Source organism: Paramisgurnus dabryanus, chromosome 21 (genome assembly GCF_030506205.2).
Source record: "Paramisgurnus dabryanus chromosome 21, PD_genome_1.1, whole genome shotgun sequence".
Taxonomy (NCBI): domain Eukaryota; kingdom Metazoa; phylum Chordata; class Actinopteri; order Cypriniformes; family Cobitidae; genus Paramisgurnus; species Paramisgurnus dabryanus.
Window position 1 is genome coordinate 13,559,229 of NC_133357.1, and position 16,532 is coordinate 13,575,760.

At 36.5% G+C, this 16,532-nt stretch overlaps 1 protein-coding gene across 1 annotated transcript in view; it reads left to right on the forward strand.

The window, feature by feature from the left end:
• Positions 1-16,532, forward strand: part of magi3a (membrane associated guanylate kinase, WW and PDZ domain containing 3a) — a 171,058-nt gene that overhangs the window by 115,253 nt on the left and 39,273 nt on the right. Inside the window, exon 4 of the mRNA XM_065285758.2 lies at positions 11,622-11,825. Coding sequence (XP_065141830.1) covers positions 11,622-11,825 — 204 coding nt within the window. The remainder of the gene's footprint in view (positions 1-11,621; positions 11,826-16,532) is intronic.

The following is a 16,532-nucleotide window of genomic DNA, read 5'->3' on the forward strand; positions in this document are numbered from 1 at the left end:
AATAGTTGAGACCAGAGGGCATTCAAATTATGCGTTTCATGTCATGCCGGTAAAATACCTAAAGGTCTTGAGTTATTACTCTCATAGCCGGTAAGCTTCTCACTGTACAGTAAGTGTGTGGTGAAGTGCTGGCCTTTGGGCATGTGGGAAGGTGGCAGGTTTGGTTAATGATCCCTGAATGAGTCACAGAGAGCCCTTGTTTAATGGGAAGGTTTAGTTGTAGTTCCCAGGGTAAAGGTAAATATGTAGATGTGACTTTTACTGGGGCGTTTCCTTTTACATGAAACATGTTATTGTTTGTTTAACTCTTGCGGTTTCCACTTCATTTCACGCTCATCAATTCTGGTCAGTTGTTTCTTAAATGATGTGCATGTTGCGAGAAATGATGCTTATAACCAACTTGATTTATACTGTAGCCGTCAAATGTGTTTAGACTGTTGTATACAGGGCAGGCTCGTTCAGAGTGTGCCATGGGGAAAATTAACGTGTCTAGTAAAAGTCATATTACATTTTTACATGCTTAGATGCAAACCCTCCAAGTGACATTTTTTCTTGTAAATGAGCATTACAATATGTTGATACATTAGAAAACAACATATATATAAAAAATAGCATCTGTTATAGCACAAGCACATTTTGAAAGCAAAAGCTTTTACAAAAGCTTTAAGTTATAAAATAGTATACTGTAGGGGTGCGCAGGGCAAAAACTAATGCGGGGTTAGTTGTAACACAGACTGTTTACATTGTTGCACAAGGTTGAGCGATTTGGTTTTCAGTATTTTTTTCACGCTGCCAAAAGACAATCTCCCGCAAATTACTGGAAATATATAATGTTTTTCCAGAGAGTAATTGTTCAACGAGTGATTTGGTGGCATGCAAGTAAATTTTTTCATTAGGTTTTTTTTTTCGGTTTCTGAGTTGGGTGTGTAAGATACCAAATCCAATGCTGTGTCATATTAATTATTGTCCTGTTGACTAAAACAAAGCATCATTTTGAAATATGTCTGCAGCTCTTAGCAACTTTTTTGGTGGGCTTGAAAATATTTTGCCCCAGCGGTGTTAAGTGTAACGCTGTGTTACAACGAACCCCTCAGCACTTACTATATGAAAACCGCTAACGTTAGCATAATTCTTGCCGTTGTTTTAAATAGGCTACACACGATTGCTGGCTGCCAACAAAATAAATGTGCCTGTCTTATCAAAAATCGTGTGTCAATGTATTTTTGTTCATATCTTTAATATTGATTGAATAAGGTCACGTCAAAGATTAAAATCATAATGAAATGAATGGCTAAAATCAGACTTTGATGCTCACTATCTCAGAATTTGATTTTGAAACTGTAGTATGGTTATTACAGACTGGGTCACATATAAAAAAATGTTTTGTCATAATTGTGCTGCTTTTTCTCACATATTTAGACATTTGTACCCATTTATAATTGAACTATTGTTAGAAAAGGGCTGGATGAATGAATACAGTGTGGATACCTGTCTATTATAAACAGATATATAAACAATATCCACATCAAGTATATAGACAAAATAGTATTGAAATATTTGCCTACAAACTTAATTTTTAGCAAGTGTTACAACTAACCCCCTGCCTGTTACAATTAACCCCACCTATGGGGTAAGTTGTAACGTTTGCATTTTTGTCACGTTTGGTGTAATGGTCCAAGAATGGTAAGTACCAGAAACAAACTTCAAATGTTCATTTGTAGCAGAGATGTGTGTGTTGGTTGTGTAAAAATATAATTAATCAAACTCAATTATTTTTTGAATGATTGAGCCAAAACCAAAAAGCGTTAGGTTGTGCCCCGCTCTCGTCTTAGTGAAACATGTCCATAGTTCATGTGCTTACTCTGCCAGGACATCTGTGTGAACTAGAGAACTGACCTAGCATCCTTAAAAAAGCATTTTTTCCAATTCATCCATCCGATATAGAAAGGCAACAACCAATCTCTTGGTTTACAAGCAAAAGAAAGGACTGCCCTGGTTATACTGTGATGGTGAAACTAGACGTCTAAGTTCAGTCTTGTAGATCTCCTGTATAGTCCCAGATGCCTAATGTAACACCATGAGCATTATCCATTCATCATGTTTTTTTTATAAATTCAGGGTCATACTCAAGCCTCGGAGCTATAGTAGACGTGTTATTGTGTTATTCTCCAGAGTCAAGTTTTGCTGTTTTGAGGCTATAGAAATAATTGGCCAGTTTTTCAGCATGTCTATTCTACAACATGATGTAATAAACAGTAACTGCTTTACTCACCACTGACGTCACCGCAGATTTGTGGAGTAAAGTTTCAGTGTCCTGTTCGAATGTTACAGTGGGTCGTGGTTTTCTTTCATCTCTTGAGAGAAATGTCCTGTAAATCATTATTTCAGTGTCAAATTCTGAAGTATGGTCTCCTCGGAGTAACTGGGGTAGACACATTTTACCAGCAGCTTTCACCAACAATTCCACAGAAGGTTAGCGATGATGACAGTACTGCCAATCTGATTCTTACTATCTCCAATGGTCTTATAATCCAGTGGCCCTGAGATGGTGCCGGGGGCCTCCCGGTTTAATAACATTTTATAAAATCTATTAATTTATTTTAAATTCTGTGTAATTAAATGTCAGAAAAATAAGGCTACTAGCCAACAGCACTACATTGAATAATTTAATGTTTTGTTTAATTCAATTTTTTAGTTTATGAATTATTTATGTCATAAATTTATCTTTGGGGGGCCTCAAAGGGATGCACGCTGAAAAATTTTGAGAACCACTGTTTGAGAACCACTGTTCTAATCATCTTCATCATTTCTGATGTAAAGAGAGCCACTTGAAAACCCCTATCATACATGAATGAGTGCATGAGACGTCTTGTGTTTGTATAGCTGCTGAGTCACTGAGCATGACTTTGAGGACTAAGCAGTACACAGCCCACAATAACATTCAGTGTTACTTCCACCTTATATTATTTCCAAGTGTTTTGTTGTAACTCTAGAAGACAAAGTGGCATTTTAAAAAAAAAATTCAGAACTTACTTTACCCATGGCCATTTCAATAACTAAGAGGAAAAATCACAGATTGAATTTATTTACTATGGACATGTTTGACAACCTTAAAATTCTTTTAAATTAGCATTTTGGTAACACTTTACTTGAAGGGGTGACGACATCATAATCATGACATGACACGTCTCATGAACATGAAGGAGATTTTATGCACATTTATGACAACAATCATTAAGTGTTATTTGATCAATTATGCCATTTTTTTAATTGCAAAGATGACATTGTTTGAGATATCTTTGTTATGACAACTTGACATAAGCCACTACATTATAAATCTGTTATAAACGTGACATAGCAGAATAATTATCAAACTTGAGAAACTACCTAGCTTTATGGGTTAAAATTACATTAAACTACCATTTAAATACCATTGTCAATTGTCAAATAATTTTAAATACCTTAACAAAATGCAACAGACATGTCAAAAGATTATACTTCACTTTATGTATGTGCACAATACATAAAAAAACTGAAAACTAACACAACTTGTTCTTCCTCACACAGAGGGTTCTGAAATTTTTCTGACAGAAAAAAACTAACAATTTTTAAATTGATTTAATACATTTAATTTTAATATAATTAACTGTTTTTCCAGCTATATGGACCCAAAGCTGCATGGCTTAACCCATTATTGTACTGTTTTCATTTAATTTTAGGTCTCCAAATGCAATAAAATACAATTTTATCAATTTTAATTAGTATTATTATTAAATGATTGATTTTATGTGTTAAACACATGGAGGAAACTTAATAAACATTATGAAATATATGCATGACGTTGTTATAAAACTATTTGACAAAGTAACTTAATGACATTTTAATGACAAATTATATTTGTACCACTGTAGTTGAGGTCAAGAAAAATATTCATGACGCTGTTATAAAACTATATCGAGTATTAATACTTAATGACATTTTAAAGCCACTTCAGTTTGTATCAAGTGGTCAGTTATGTTGTCTTGGTAATGTCAAGTTGTCATAACAAATTATGATGTTTTGGGTTATGTCAAGTTGTTATAACAAAGACATCTCAAACAATGTCAACTTTGCATTAAAAGTTAGAGGCTTTTGCATCAGAACTCCCCAATTGTTCTGTATTTCACAACCTATAAACTGCATTTTGTATGCATTTTTGTATGGGTATTCCCATACATTGCATTCACTGTATAGTATTTTAAGTAATGTTAATGGAGAAAAGTAATATAACAAATTAATTAACTATTTCTGGGTATTTTCTGTCGAACTTCCTCATTTTATTTAGACCATCATATACCATTCCAGATACACAGATGGCATAACTTTTTCTAATGCATAAGTAACCATTAAATAAACCAGTTATTTAACAAAGTATACCTCTGTCCGATCAGCATGTTTTGATATGTTTTCAGTGCATTGATTTTTTTTTTTTTATTGAACTGGATGCTGCTCCGAGTGAGTAAAGGTTAAAAGATAAGTCGGCTAACATTTAACGTTGTTTAAGTTTGTTGTGTGTGTGTGTGTGTGTGTGTGTGTGTGTGTGTGTGTGTGTGTGTGTGTGTGTGTGTGTGTGTGTGTGTGTGTGTGTGTGTGTGTGTGTGTGTGTGTGTGTGTTTGAGAGAGTAAACATCATTCAGGGAAGATTTCAGTGACAGCTCTGTATTTGTTGTGCTAGTTGATCGTCATGGGTGAATAGCCGTCCTCCATCAGTTAATCCGGGACGGGATAGCAGACATCATGTAATTTATTTGACGCGAAACACTCAGATTTTAAATAACTACCTGCTATCGGCCTGTCTTTCATTTCTCCTGTGTGCCATTCATTGTGAAAGGAAGATGGTTTCAAATCATCCCTCTTCCTCTGACGGCAGACAGCCATCTCCCACAGATTAATGCTAAGAAATATCATCACAGATCTCAGCGGACGACCGTCCCCTGTTTGAGGCTGTGTTTGTTTATTTTTCGAGTTTGTGCTCATTAATCAAAGATGGTGCATTGCGCTGTTTATGAGTTATCTATCATGCTGTGGCTGCTATTTGACCGGGCACCCTGGTGGCAGTGACGTGGCATGATTGTGATCGTGATTTGATCACACTTGTACTGTGTGGCATGCTCAGGTAAATTAAATGTTGCCTGAAAAAACACATGAGAAGGTCAGATGCAAACTCCGCTGAACACCACCTCCGTCAAAAATGAGGTAATGATATAAACCGAATGCTGTTGGCTTAAATCTGCTTAATACCTGCCTCAGGCCATTCAGCAATACTGGTTTGTGGGCAGAATCCCTTAAATGCCACAAAGATTTTTCAACAAAGTTTTTTTAAGTGCAGGTTTACAGAATATATTAGGATGTTGACAGATTTTTTTTGTCTTTTACTTTTATTCAGAAAGGAAAGTGAAGAGTATTTTTAGAAGTAGAGCTTTTGCATGTACTTAAAGGGGTTTGCAGTGAAAGACATTTAAGTTTGTAAAAATACCAATGACATGACTAAAGCGACATTTGTGAAATAGGCATTTCGAATGCTGACTAATAATCTTTTTATTGCCATAATAGTGAAATTACTGAACCTTAACATAAGAGCCTGATAAAAAAAATGCTAATTTACAAGAAAACATGTCAGACGCACTTAGAGGGTTTTGCATCTGAACACTTTACATCTTTATAGAAGTTCCCGAATCAGGGGTAAGCTTATTTGTCACAGAATAAGTATTTAGCTGCTCTGAACCCTAGTGGGTTTTTTGTGTTATTTAAATCATGTAAAATAACAGGTTTTGCCTGTGATAATAACATTTTATTGGTTGTTAAATGAGATTGTAAAATTATTTACGCTTTGTTTGGCACTTTGGGATTTACATTTGCCCATTTGGCAGATGCGTTTTAAGTGGTTGACAGTAAGTATAGTGCATTCCGACTATAGACGGTTTAAGCAGTAACAACATAAACAAGCGGCTTTCGTGGTCAACACGTAACTTCCAGTAAACTCCTCTAAGTGTAAATAACAACAAAGTCCTTTTAAAGTAAAAATAAACAACACGTAGATTACCAAGGAAACCAAAACATTTGTTATTTTCGACGAGGTATTTGTTCAAGAGTTTAGTTTAGCAACTAGTCAGACCATAAAAATAGGAATCGGTAACAATAATGTATCCAAACTTATTCTGGATATGTAGTCAAGTGATGTGTCATTTATAAGGGAATTTATTTAATAAACCACATTCACAGCTGTTTGTGGTTCATCACAGACTCTACACAACTAGACTCTTAAACTGCAGAGGGAGTCTCTGTCCTCTTTACTGACTGAGAAATCTGATCTTCATCACATGGAATGCTGGGATATCAATGTAGAGAGTGTCAGGAATTATATTATTGACACAACATCCTTTTATTTCTAATGACCACTGCATAGCTGTCATATTTTGTAAAGCCCTTAGTTGAACTCTTTGGGTTTGGCCACTTTAGTGATTCTAGTTACTGTATATACACTCATCTGTATTAAAGAAATCTGGACACTTAGCAGAACTGTTGTGAGTAAGCAGGAATTACACGCATGGCCTGTCGATTGTTGACAGAGATTATATCAGATGATTATAGTGTTAACAGTTCTATTAAAACACCGTCCATCTTGAAAACAATATTTGAAATCTCCTCACTCACCCTTTTCTACCTAATAAAATGTTCTAGAGCTTGGCATGCCTAGACAGATTATGTTCATTACAAAAATCACTTAACAATAAGAAATATATTATTTAATGCTTTTTTGTCTTATTTTAAAGGGCGTGTTGCAGGTTAACCACCACTGTCGATTAATGGGTACATAAATCACTCAAGATATGTGTATAATTTTTAAAATGTCTCAAAAATGGTCTTAAAGAACACTTTTTTTACGTTTTTGGTATTAACGGTTTTTTAGGCAATTCTGCGATGACGTCACGCTGGGGAGAAGTGGAGAAAGCCTCAGCCAGAGCGATAGAGATAGATGAGACATTTATTGCTGTATAATACTTACGTATACAATTTGGAAATCATATATACATCGTAGGAAATATATAATGTGTTATACTGCAAAGATACCATGCTAATTATTATTTATGATATCTGTGGAGATAAATAAAACTTCGCAAATCTGCTGATTTGATCCATTCATGTCCTGACCACCAGGCTAGAGATTTTTAAACATCCTTTATCCACACTTACTAGTCTATCAAATAATATCTCAAATATATTGTTTTGTGAAATAAAAGGATGCTTTGTTATATTGTTTATGCGATTATAACGAATCACACGATCATTTTATACGCAGCAGTCACCAGCTGCAGCACACTCGGATCCGACCGCATACATACTGTAATAAACAGGCGTTCGGCGGCTTTTTACATCACGACAGACTATGCCATTTGAGGAGGAACCGCTCATTGATCACCGTATTTTTATAAATCCTGTACATGTTTGGACCTGCCGAACAGGTTGAGCACTTTCATATACTTTGTTGAGCAGAGAGGCTGCACTTTGACCAGCGGGCTGCGGGAACCGGCACACATCACGCCGCCAGACGGTGTTGTTAACTCGAAATGTATAACTATTATCAGATCGACCCACCGGGAAAGTCCCAACTCTGCCGATTGCCATTCCGCTACTGGCTGTAAGAAAGTGAGTGCGTTTGGGTCGCTGGTCCCAGCGAACAGATGTGACGTGCCTCACTCACCTTCCTGGATTAGAGACATGCTGCCAAAACCGTTTGTGCTGAAGATCGCATAAAGTTACACCCATTTCAGGCAGGATCATGGACCCCCTCAAGCCAGCATGCACGAGTATGTTAATTGTTTGTTTACTTTCTACACGAAGATATGCTAACGTTATGCTATCTGGCTGTCTGCCTATCTCTCTATACTAGCCTATCCGTCTGTCTGTCTGTCTGTCTGTCTGTCTGTCTGTCTGTCTGTCTGTCTGTCTATCTATTTATCTATAATCTGCGCTATCAGAACTGTACTTTACTCGTCTTGCTATAGTCATTCTCAATGCTCTCAATGCGCCTTTGGTAAATTCTCTCCCCAGCGTGACGTCATACAGTGCGTTGTGGGGGAAAGGAGAATCATTGCAAACCGCTGTACTTTTTCATACTTTTTCCGGTTTTGTGATACCCAACAACATAAAATACAATGGATAACACTTTAAATGGTTATTACACACAAGCAAGTTGCACAAATTCGTAAAAAAAAGAACCTGCAACACACACTTTAAATAATTTTAAGTCATTTGAAAGGGACAAAAATAGTCCCCTTAGTCTCTTTCAATAGCAGGGGACTATTTTCGGACACTGCGTAATATCATTGCACCTCCTGCAGCCATGTTACAGCAGCAAAGTCCTTGATTATTACGCCAGAATGAGAGTATAGTTCCTAGCCATATCTGCCTAGAAAATCGCAACTTTTAATTTTCCGTCGGTCTTAGTACACAGTGTAACTACAGAAGAGTCAAGTTTTTAATAGGAAAAATATCCAAACTCTTTGGTTATTTTTGAGCAATATGCTAATGGTCTAAATAGATTCAATGGATTATGCTAAACTATGCTAAAAGTGGTAGCTCCAGACACAGAGATCAGCTGAATGGAATCCAAAACGGTAAAAATCAAATGTTTAACTCTAGGGGAGCTGGAAAATTAGAATATTTTCAAAAAAGTGGTGTGTCCCTTTAAGGCCTCCTTGGAAATCTGTTGAGCCCCCCGCAGGCCCCGGTCACCTAGTTGGAAAACACTGGTCTACTGTACATATTGGTCATTTTACATTTATACATTCAGCAGAAGCTTTTATCTAAAGTGACGTACAATGTATTTTAATCAAATACTTGCCCATCATAATACACTAACTGTACCAGGAAGATTTTATTGTTTAATGTGAAATCTCTTGCTCTCTTATCATTATTTAAAAGTTCAGGTTGTATTTAATAGGGCTGCATTAACAAATCCCCAGTTTGTTAGACATCAGCAAACACAGCTGTCAGTAAATTATTCATGCAATAAAGATGTGATTAATTCAAATGAAGGGTTTCTTTTACATTAAAGACAAATTCTTATGGTGAAATTTGGGAATTGTTTAATATAGGCTATATAAAATGAAGCATGTCAAGTGAGAATACAAATAATGTTTAAAGCCCCCCATCCTAGAAAAAGCACTTTTAAGTGCTTTTCTAGCAAAAAATTAGTTGCCAATGTGTGTGCAGAAACATCCTGTTATTATACAAATCCATTTTTCTTTGTGTTATCTCATTTAAACCGCACCAGTCACACAAAACAGGCAGTTGGGTATACCCTATGTGATGTCACATTGATTATGCCCCAACCATAACCGCTCACAAACTCTGCCTTTTGAGCACAAAGTTTAACCTTCTGCCAGAGACACATGTTTTGATGTAGTCCAAAGTACATGCGCAAGCACACTACCCCCTCCTTTGCATACGGGGAGGGGAACAGAAGCTTTCTTTCCTTTTAAAGAAACACAAAAAAGCATGTTTTTTATTGCAGCCACAAATGGCCATGTTTAACATCATATAATGGTGTATTTTGAGCTGAAACTTTACAGACACATTTTGGGAATATTGCTGAAAATGCCTAGCTTAGCGGCCCTTTAAAGGGACACTCCACGTTTTTTTTAAAATATACTCATTTTCCAGCTCCAGAGATACATTTTTGGAATCCATTCAGCTGATCTCTGGGTCCTGGCGGTACCACTTTTAGCATAGCTTAGCATAATTCATTGAATCTGATTAGACCATTAGCATCACGCTCAAAAATGACCAAGGAGTTTAGATTTTTTTTCCTATTTAAAACTTGACTCTTCTGTAGTTACATCGTGTACTAAGACTGACAGAAAATTAAAAGTTGCGATTTTCTATGCAGATATGGCTAGGAAGTAGGCAGTGCGTAATATCATTGCGCCTCCTGGAGCCATATGGTACGGCAGCAAAGTCCTTGATTATTATGCCAGAATATCGGCCTAGAAATTCACAACTTTTAATTTTCTGTCGGTCTTAGTACACAACGTAACTACACAAAGTCAAGTTTTAAATGGGACAAATATCAAAACTCTCTGGTTATTTTTGAGTCGATGCTAATGGTCTAATCAGATTCAATGGATTATGCTAAGCTATGCTAAAAGTGGTACCGTCAGATCGTGGATCGGCTTAATGGATTCCAAAACTGTAAAACTCAGATGTTTAACTCTAGGGGAGCTGGAAAATGAGCATATTTTCAAAAAAAGTGGAGTGTCCCTTTAAGTCTTTAGTATGCTTTGCTTAATGAAATGGGCAGCAAATTTATCATTTCAGAAAATAAAAGAATAATATCTGTTGTGGTTCTTATTTGCCTCATTCCACATAGGAGTTGTGCTCTGTTTAAAGCAATACGCTTTTTTATTTCAATCCATTCCCCCGAGATCCAATAATGTGATCTGCACTTGTTAGATTGAGTCGATTGTGATATCAGAGTATTTGACAGCGCAATGTTCAGCACTCTCCCAAATCCCAAAGCTGACTAAAACATTAAATGAATCAATAATTCTCAGAGATCTCACTTTTCCTGTCCTCCTTTCTCATTTTGTCGAGGAGACCGTGTTTTAGTGAATTGTTGTGAAAGTAGGTCAGCAGCTCTCACCAGAGAGAGCAATAAAGTGCTACACTTGTGTAGATTCCAATATGGTCCACCGAGACCTTTCTTACCTTGGGCAGACATCCAATACTCGAGATGATTAAACTTATGAGACAGACCCCCAGGCCTCTATTAGATATAGGAGCGACACACAGCTAGTTTTGGGGTACAATCGTTGCTCGATAATGCGAATAGTCTTCAATTGAAATTCAGCCATCTTAGGTAGGTTTTGATATTGCAGGGAGTCCCGTGTGCCCAGTCTGTAGTACACTGCAGATGATAATATGAGTTACATAACAGTTTAAAGGGCACAAAAATATTGCTTATTATTTTCACATGAAAGTTGGATTTTTTTCATATAAAAAATTGCAGCATTCATTGAGAAACATACATTTGTATATTTTATTCTGTCCCCCAACCCCATAACCTTAAGTGTTGCATCTTGGTCCAATAAGAACACTCAAAAGGGCCGACTTGCAGTGTTGACAAACAACAAAGAGGACTTATTGGGCCGCAGGCTATACTGCAAGTTTGATGTCATCACATCCCGCCAGTCGCTGAACTTGCAGAACAACAATTGTAAAGACACTATGCTTTAGGAGGATCCTTTAATGTGCCTGGGGTTTGGGTTTGGTTTTATACCTAAACACTGCATGTGACACATCTATAAAATATGTTTGGGAAACTGACAGAAGAAATAACTCTGATGTATGTGCTCTGACACGTTGAGGTGTGGTGGCCGTGCAGGAGATGCAAGTTTGTCATTTCCTAATCCTGTTCTTTGGATGTTTTTCCATAATGATTATTATCATGTTATTGCATATTTACTAATATTTTTAATGCGTAATGTAAAAGCACGTCACCATATTTCACCTTCACAGAAAGAACTAGTCTGCTTAGTGCATGACTTGTAAGTTCACAATGTCTCATCTTTTCTCCACAGGTAATTATTATGGCACCCCAAAGCCTCCAGCAGAACCCAGCCCAGTCCAGCCAGACCTGGTGGACCAGGTTCTGTTCGATGAGGAGTTTGACACAACACAGCGCAAACGCACCACCTCCGTCAGCAACATGGAAAGAAAGGACAGCGCAGCTCCCGAGGAAGAGGATGAGGATGAAAGGCCACCTATGGTGAACGGACTCACAGGTGAGGCGGGAAAACAGGCGTGTGTTAGAGAGTAGCCAGACATCAACTGCATTCATTTAATACATTCTGAAAGTAATCTATGTGGTTACGGTAATGTACTGCACGGTATAAATGATCTGGAAGGGAATAAAAATCAATACTGTACAAATGCAACTCATCGTAGTTGAGAGATTGGTAATTTTGTAAGTGAATAAATCACATCTTTTGAATTGGTGCGATTGGTCTTGCTGGCAAAGTAATTGTTACTAGTGTACACGTTTACAAGCTGAGCAATTTAATAAAGTAATCGACCAGGAGACTTACTGTAAGTTTCAAAGATGAGCCATTGGATGGTGTGTCTGGTTTCATATAACACTGGAAGTCAATTATCTTTTGGAGGATCAGGTCAGGATGGGTAGTTGGGAAGGCTTGCCCTTGAGAAGCTACGCCATAATCGTATTAAATTGAGGGAACTGAAGGCCACAGAAACGGTTTAATATTGTCTTTTGGCCTGGTGACCCCAGTAAGCCAATTGCTGTGGATCTAGGTGGAGGCCTATGATGGGTTCGAAGTGGGTCAGCCCAAAAGTCTTTTGGATCATCGCTATAACTTCTGTAGTTGGGTATAAATACAATCCAGGCTAACTCAAGAACTCGGAAAGAAAGTCTTTTATTGAAGTTAACAAGTTTGGAACATCATTAGGATGTAAATAATGACAAAAATGGTTGGTGAACTACCTTTAAAGGAAACTACATGCCTTGTCAACCTCAGTTACCACAGCGATAAACCAGCGGCAAAAAAGAGCATATTGAATAAATGAGCGCACGCCTGGTATCACTTCAAGTAATGAGCGTGTTGAAGGGGGCGTTGTTTACTTCGAGGCATAAAAGTGTTTTTGACGCTCTGTGAAGCAACCCCTGCTCTCTTCTACCTTCTCATTAAAAAGGTACCTCGGGCTTATTATTTGTCTTTAACAGTCATTTTTGTTCTGCATTAATGATTCGAACGAGACAGACACCCCAGTGTGCACTCCTGCCACCACCCACCTGCTGTAAGGGTGCTGCTGATGTTGCTTTAGCTGCATGAAATGAAAACGTGTTGCTTTAGTTCAAGTGGCAGGGCAAGTGGCTTGGAGTGTAAAGATCATGTTTGACTTGAGAGCCTGACAATGAGCACACACATCGAAAAATGTATATATTTTTTCATATATACATGAGTATATGTGGGTTTACATTTGTTTTGATTTCTTTGTTTCGCTGTAAGCTGTTTATTACTTAAACTGGGGACCCACCTAAGGATTTTCGCACAGATTATGAATGTAATTTGGTCATATTAACTGTCTTTTCCAGTTGTGCTCAGTCTTTGTGCTTCAGTTACAAGAAATATATGTCCAGTCCTAGAATGACACATTAGGTGTGTCCCCAGTGTTAATGTTATGTAAAGTTGGGGACACACCTAATGATTTTCACACAGATTATGAATGGTATTTGATCATACCTACTAGTCTTTTTAAAGTTGTGCTCCGTCTTTGTTTACAATCACAGATAAAAGTCATTTATGAAGAAACACTCTTGGTAGCACTTTACTTGAAGGAGTGTTTATAAGACTGATATGAAATCTTCATAATCATGACATGACAGTGTCATGATTATGAAGGAGATTTTATGTGCATAATTTCGTGTTCAATTATGTAATTGCAAAAGATGACATTGTTTGAGATGTCTTTGTTATGACATGTTGACATAAATCAAACAGTACATCATATCTTGTCATAAATCTGTTAATTATCAAATTAAATAATTATCAAACTTTAATTTAAATGTCATTAAAGGAACCGTATGTAGGATTGTGGCCAAAACTGGTATTGCAATAACAAAACTTGTGGCTAAAACTGGTACTGCAATCACACAACTGGTGGCCAATACACAAAATGACAACATTAACATCAGTTGAGGGCTGCAACTCCACTTTTTAAGTGACAATATCCTGGCCAGACCACTGTTGTCAGGGATATAAGTATTTGAAATGATAATGATTTCTTAATGTCTAGTGACATATCAGGGCAATTTTATGATTAATTTATATACATTTCTTACATACTGTTCCTTTAAGTGTTAATACTATGTCAAATACTTTTAAATACCTTAACAAAATGCCACAGACATAAAAAACTGACAACTAACAGAACTTGTTCCTCCTCATAGGGTTATGAAATTTTCTGACATAGAAGAAAAAACTAACAAAACAATTAATTGATTGATTTAATTAATGAATTCAGTTAATGTAATTAACTGTTTTCCAGCTATATGGAACCCTTCACTGCATAGCTTAACCAATTATTTTCATTTAATATTAGGTGAATCGGTCTCTAAATGCAATTAAATATTATTTTATCAATTTTAATTAATATTATTATTATTAAATGATTGATTTTATTTGTTAAATACATGGAGGAAACTTAAAAAAACATTATGAACTAAATAACATGAATGTCGTTGTTATAAAACAATTTGAAAGAGTATTACAACTTAATTACAAATTTAATTTGTATCACTTTTAAAAAGTGGTCAGTTGTGTTGTCTTTTGATTATGATAAGTTATGATGAATTAGTTCATGTCAAAATGCCATAACAAAGACATCTCAAACAATGTCATCTTTGCATTAAAAATGACATAACTGAATGAATGACACTTAATGACAGGTGTCATAAACATCCATAAAATCATAGCATGTGTCATGTCATGATAATGAAAGTGTTATGTCAGTCTTATGAACACCCCTTCAAGTGTGTTGAGTCCAATCCTAGAATGTTACAGCAAATTGTTAGGTATGTCCCCAGCATTCATTGTGTATCTGAAGATTTTTAATAATCATAAAGAAGAACTTGATTTTAGTATGTTATTTAGTTTTACAAATATAGCATAAAAGATTAATTCTTCAAAATGCTGTCAATTGCATGTGTTTGGAGCAAATCACCCAAAATTTGTACATAATCATAGACGTTTTATAGGCATAATTAATAGGCATTTCTGATCTATGAGAGCTAAGTAAAATTAGCTCAATCAAGCCATATATAAGCTAAATATTGTAAATGCAATATTGTATTCTAAATATTGCATTTTTATTGATATCTCTAGCTCTATTTAATACTGTCCTGTCTGGTATAGGTTTGGTTCTGTAGTTTGAATAAACTCCACCATGCTTTCAGCATGATCCAGAAAACCCTACAAAATTATTTATTTTATAAATTGAATCAGGTCTTAAAGGACAAGTTCGGTATTTTAGACTTAAAGCCCTGTTTTCAGATTGTTTATGGTGAAATAGAACGGTTTTGACTGAAATTTCGACATTTGCGGCTGCCCTACAATGGGTTTAATGGTGCACTGGAACAATCCTTCCTAAAATGCATTAAACTTTTGTTTACAAAGACGTGAAACTCACCGAGTGGTCAGGGGTATTCACTGGTATGCTCACACAAAAATCGCTGCAAAATACGCATTCCAACAGGTTTTATCGTAGTTTTTACCAACTCCATTGACTTGTATTAGATGTGCTGTGAGGTACGGTATTACTCCGTGCCGGGAACTTTGTTTCTATTCTTGCAATTGGCAATGGCGGATTAGCGCCACCACCTGGGCTGGAGTGTCTATTATTCAAGCTCTCAGCGGAAGAATATACGGGTGTGAGGCGTTTGGAAAAATAGGTCCACGAATGCTAAAACAGCTGTTGGAAAGCATCTTTTGCATTGATTTTTGTGTGAGCCTATCAGTGAACACCCCTGACCACTCGGTGAGTTTCACGTCTTTGTAAACGAAAGTTTAATGCATTTTAGGAAGGATTGTTCCAGTGCACCATTAAACTCATTGTAGAGGTGTGAGATGAAACACAAACACGCGAAAATTCTCAGGGCAGCCGAAAATGTCGAAATTTCAGTCAAAACCATTCTATTTGACCATAAACAATCTGAAAACAGGGCTTTAAGTCTAAAATACCGAACTTGTCCTTTAACTTTAAGTACTGCCCAATGGCCCGGGGCCAGTAAACAGTATTGTCACTGGCCCGATCCGGCAACTGGTTTTCCCTCAGTCACTTAAATATATTTTCTGCCTGCGGCCATTTGTCTGTATGTGTTCTTATGCAATGTTATCATCGAGACACATTTTAAGCATTGAATGTTAACTTCTCTAGCAATTTCATGAGGTTTCTCTTACCTTATTGGTTTTTGTGGACACTGTTGAGTGTTACGTCAGCTGGTAGAGCAAAGAGACGGCAGCGGCGGGGTCAAAGAAAAACTTAATTATTTAACATCTTGAAAGCAGACATTTACTTGGGTAAAACACGACGAAAGACACAATGCAGTGTAATAGAAATTTTTATTTAGTGGGGCCAGTAAAAATGTTGACCTGAGCAAGTGATAAAAAGATACTGCAGCATGCTTTATAATATTTACTAGTATTTATTAGTTACCTGTTTACAATTTTGTTTACTACACTACTACAATTACCACACTTTATTGGTGTAGTTAACATTCCAGCATACTGTAGTATACATGTATAGGAAATTGATAAGGAACCAATCTAGGAATTGAAAAACTATGTTAGTTTTTTCAGGTAGGTGGGAAAGAATTTGTCAAACAAGGTGTTATTTGTAATCACTATTAGTCATTATTATAAGAACACTGTTGGAAAAAATGGCCCTTAGCTGGCACTGAAGGCACCTTTCCAAAA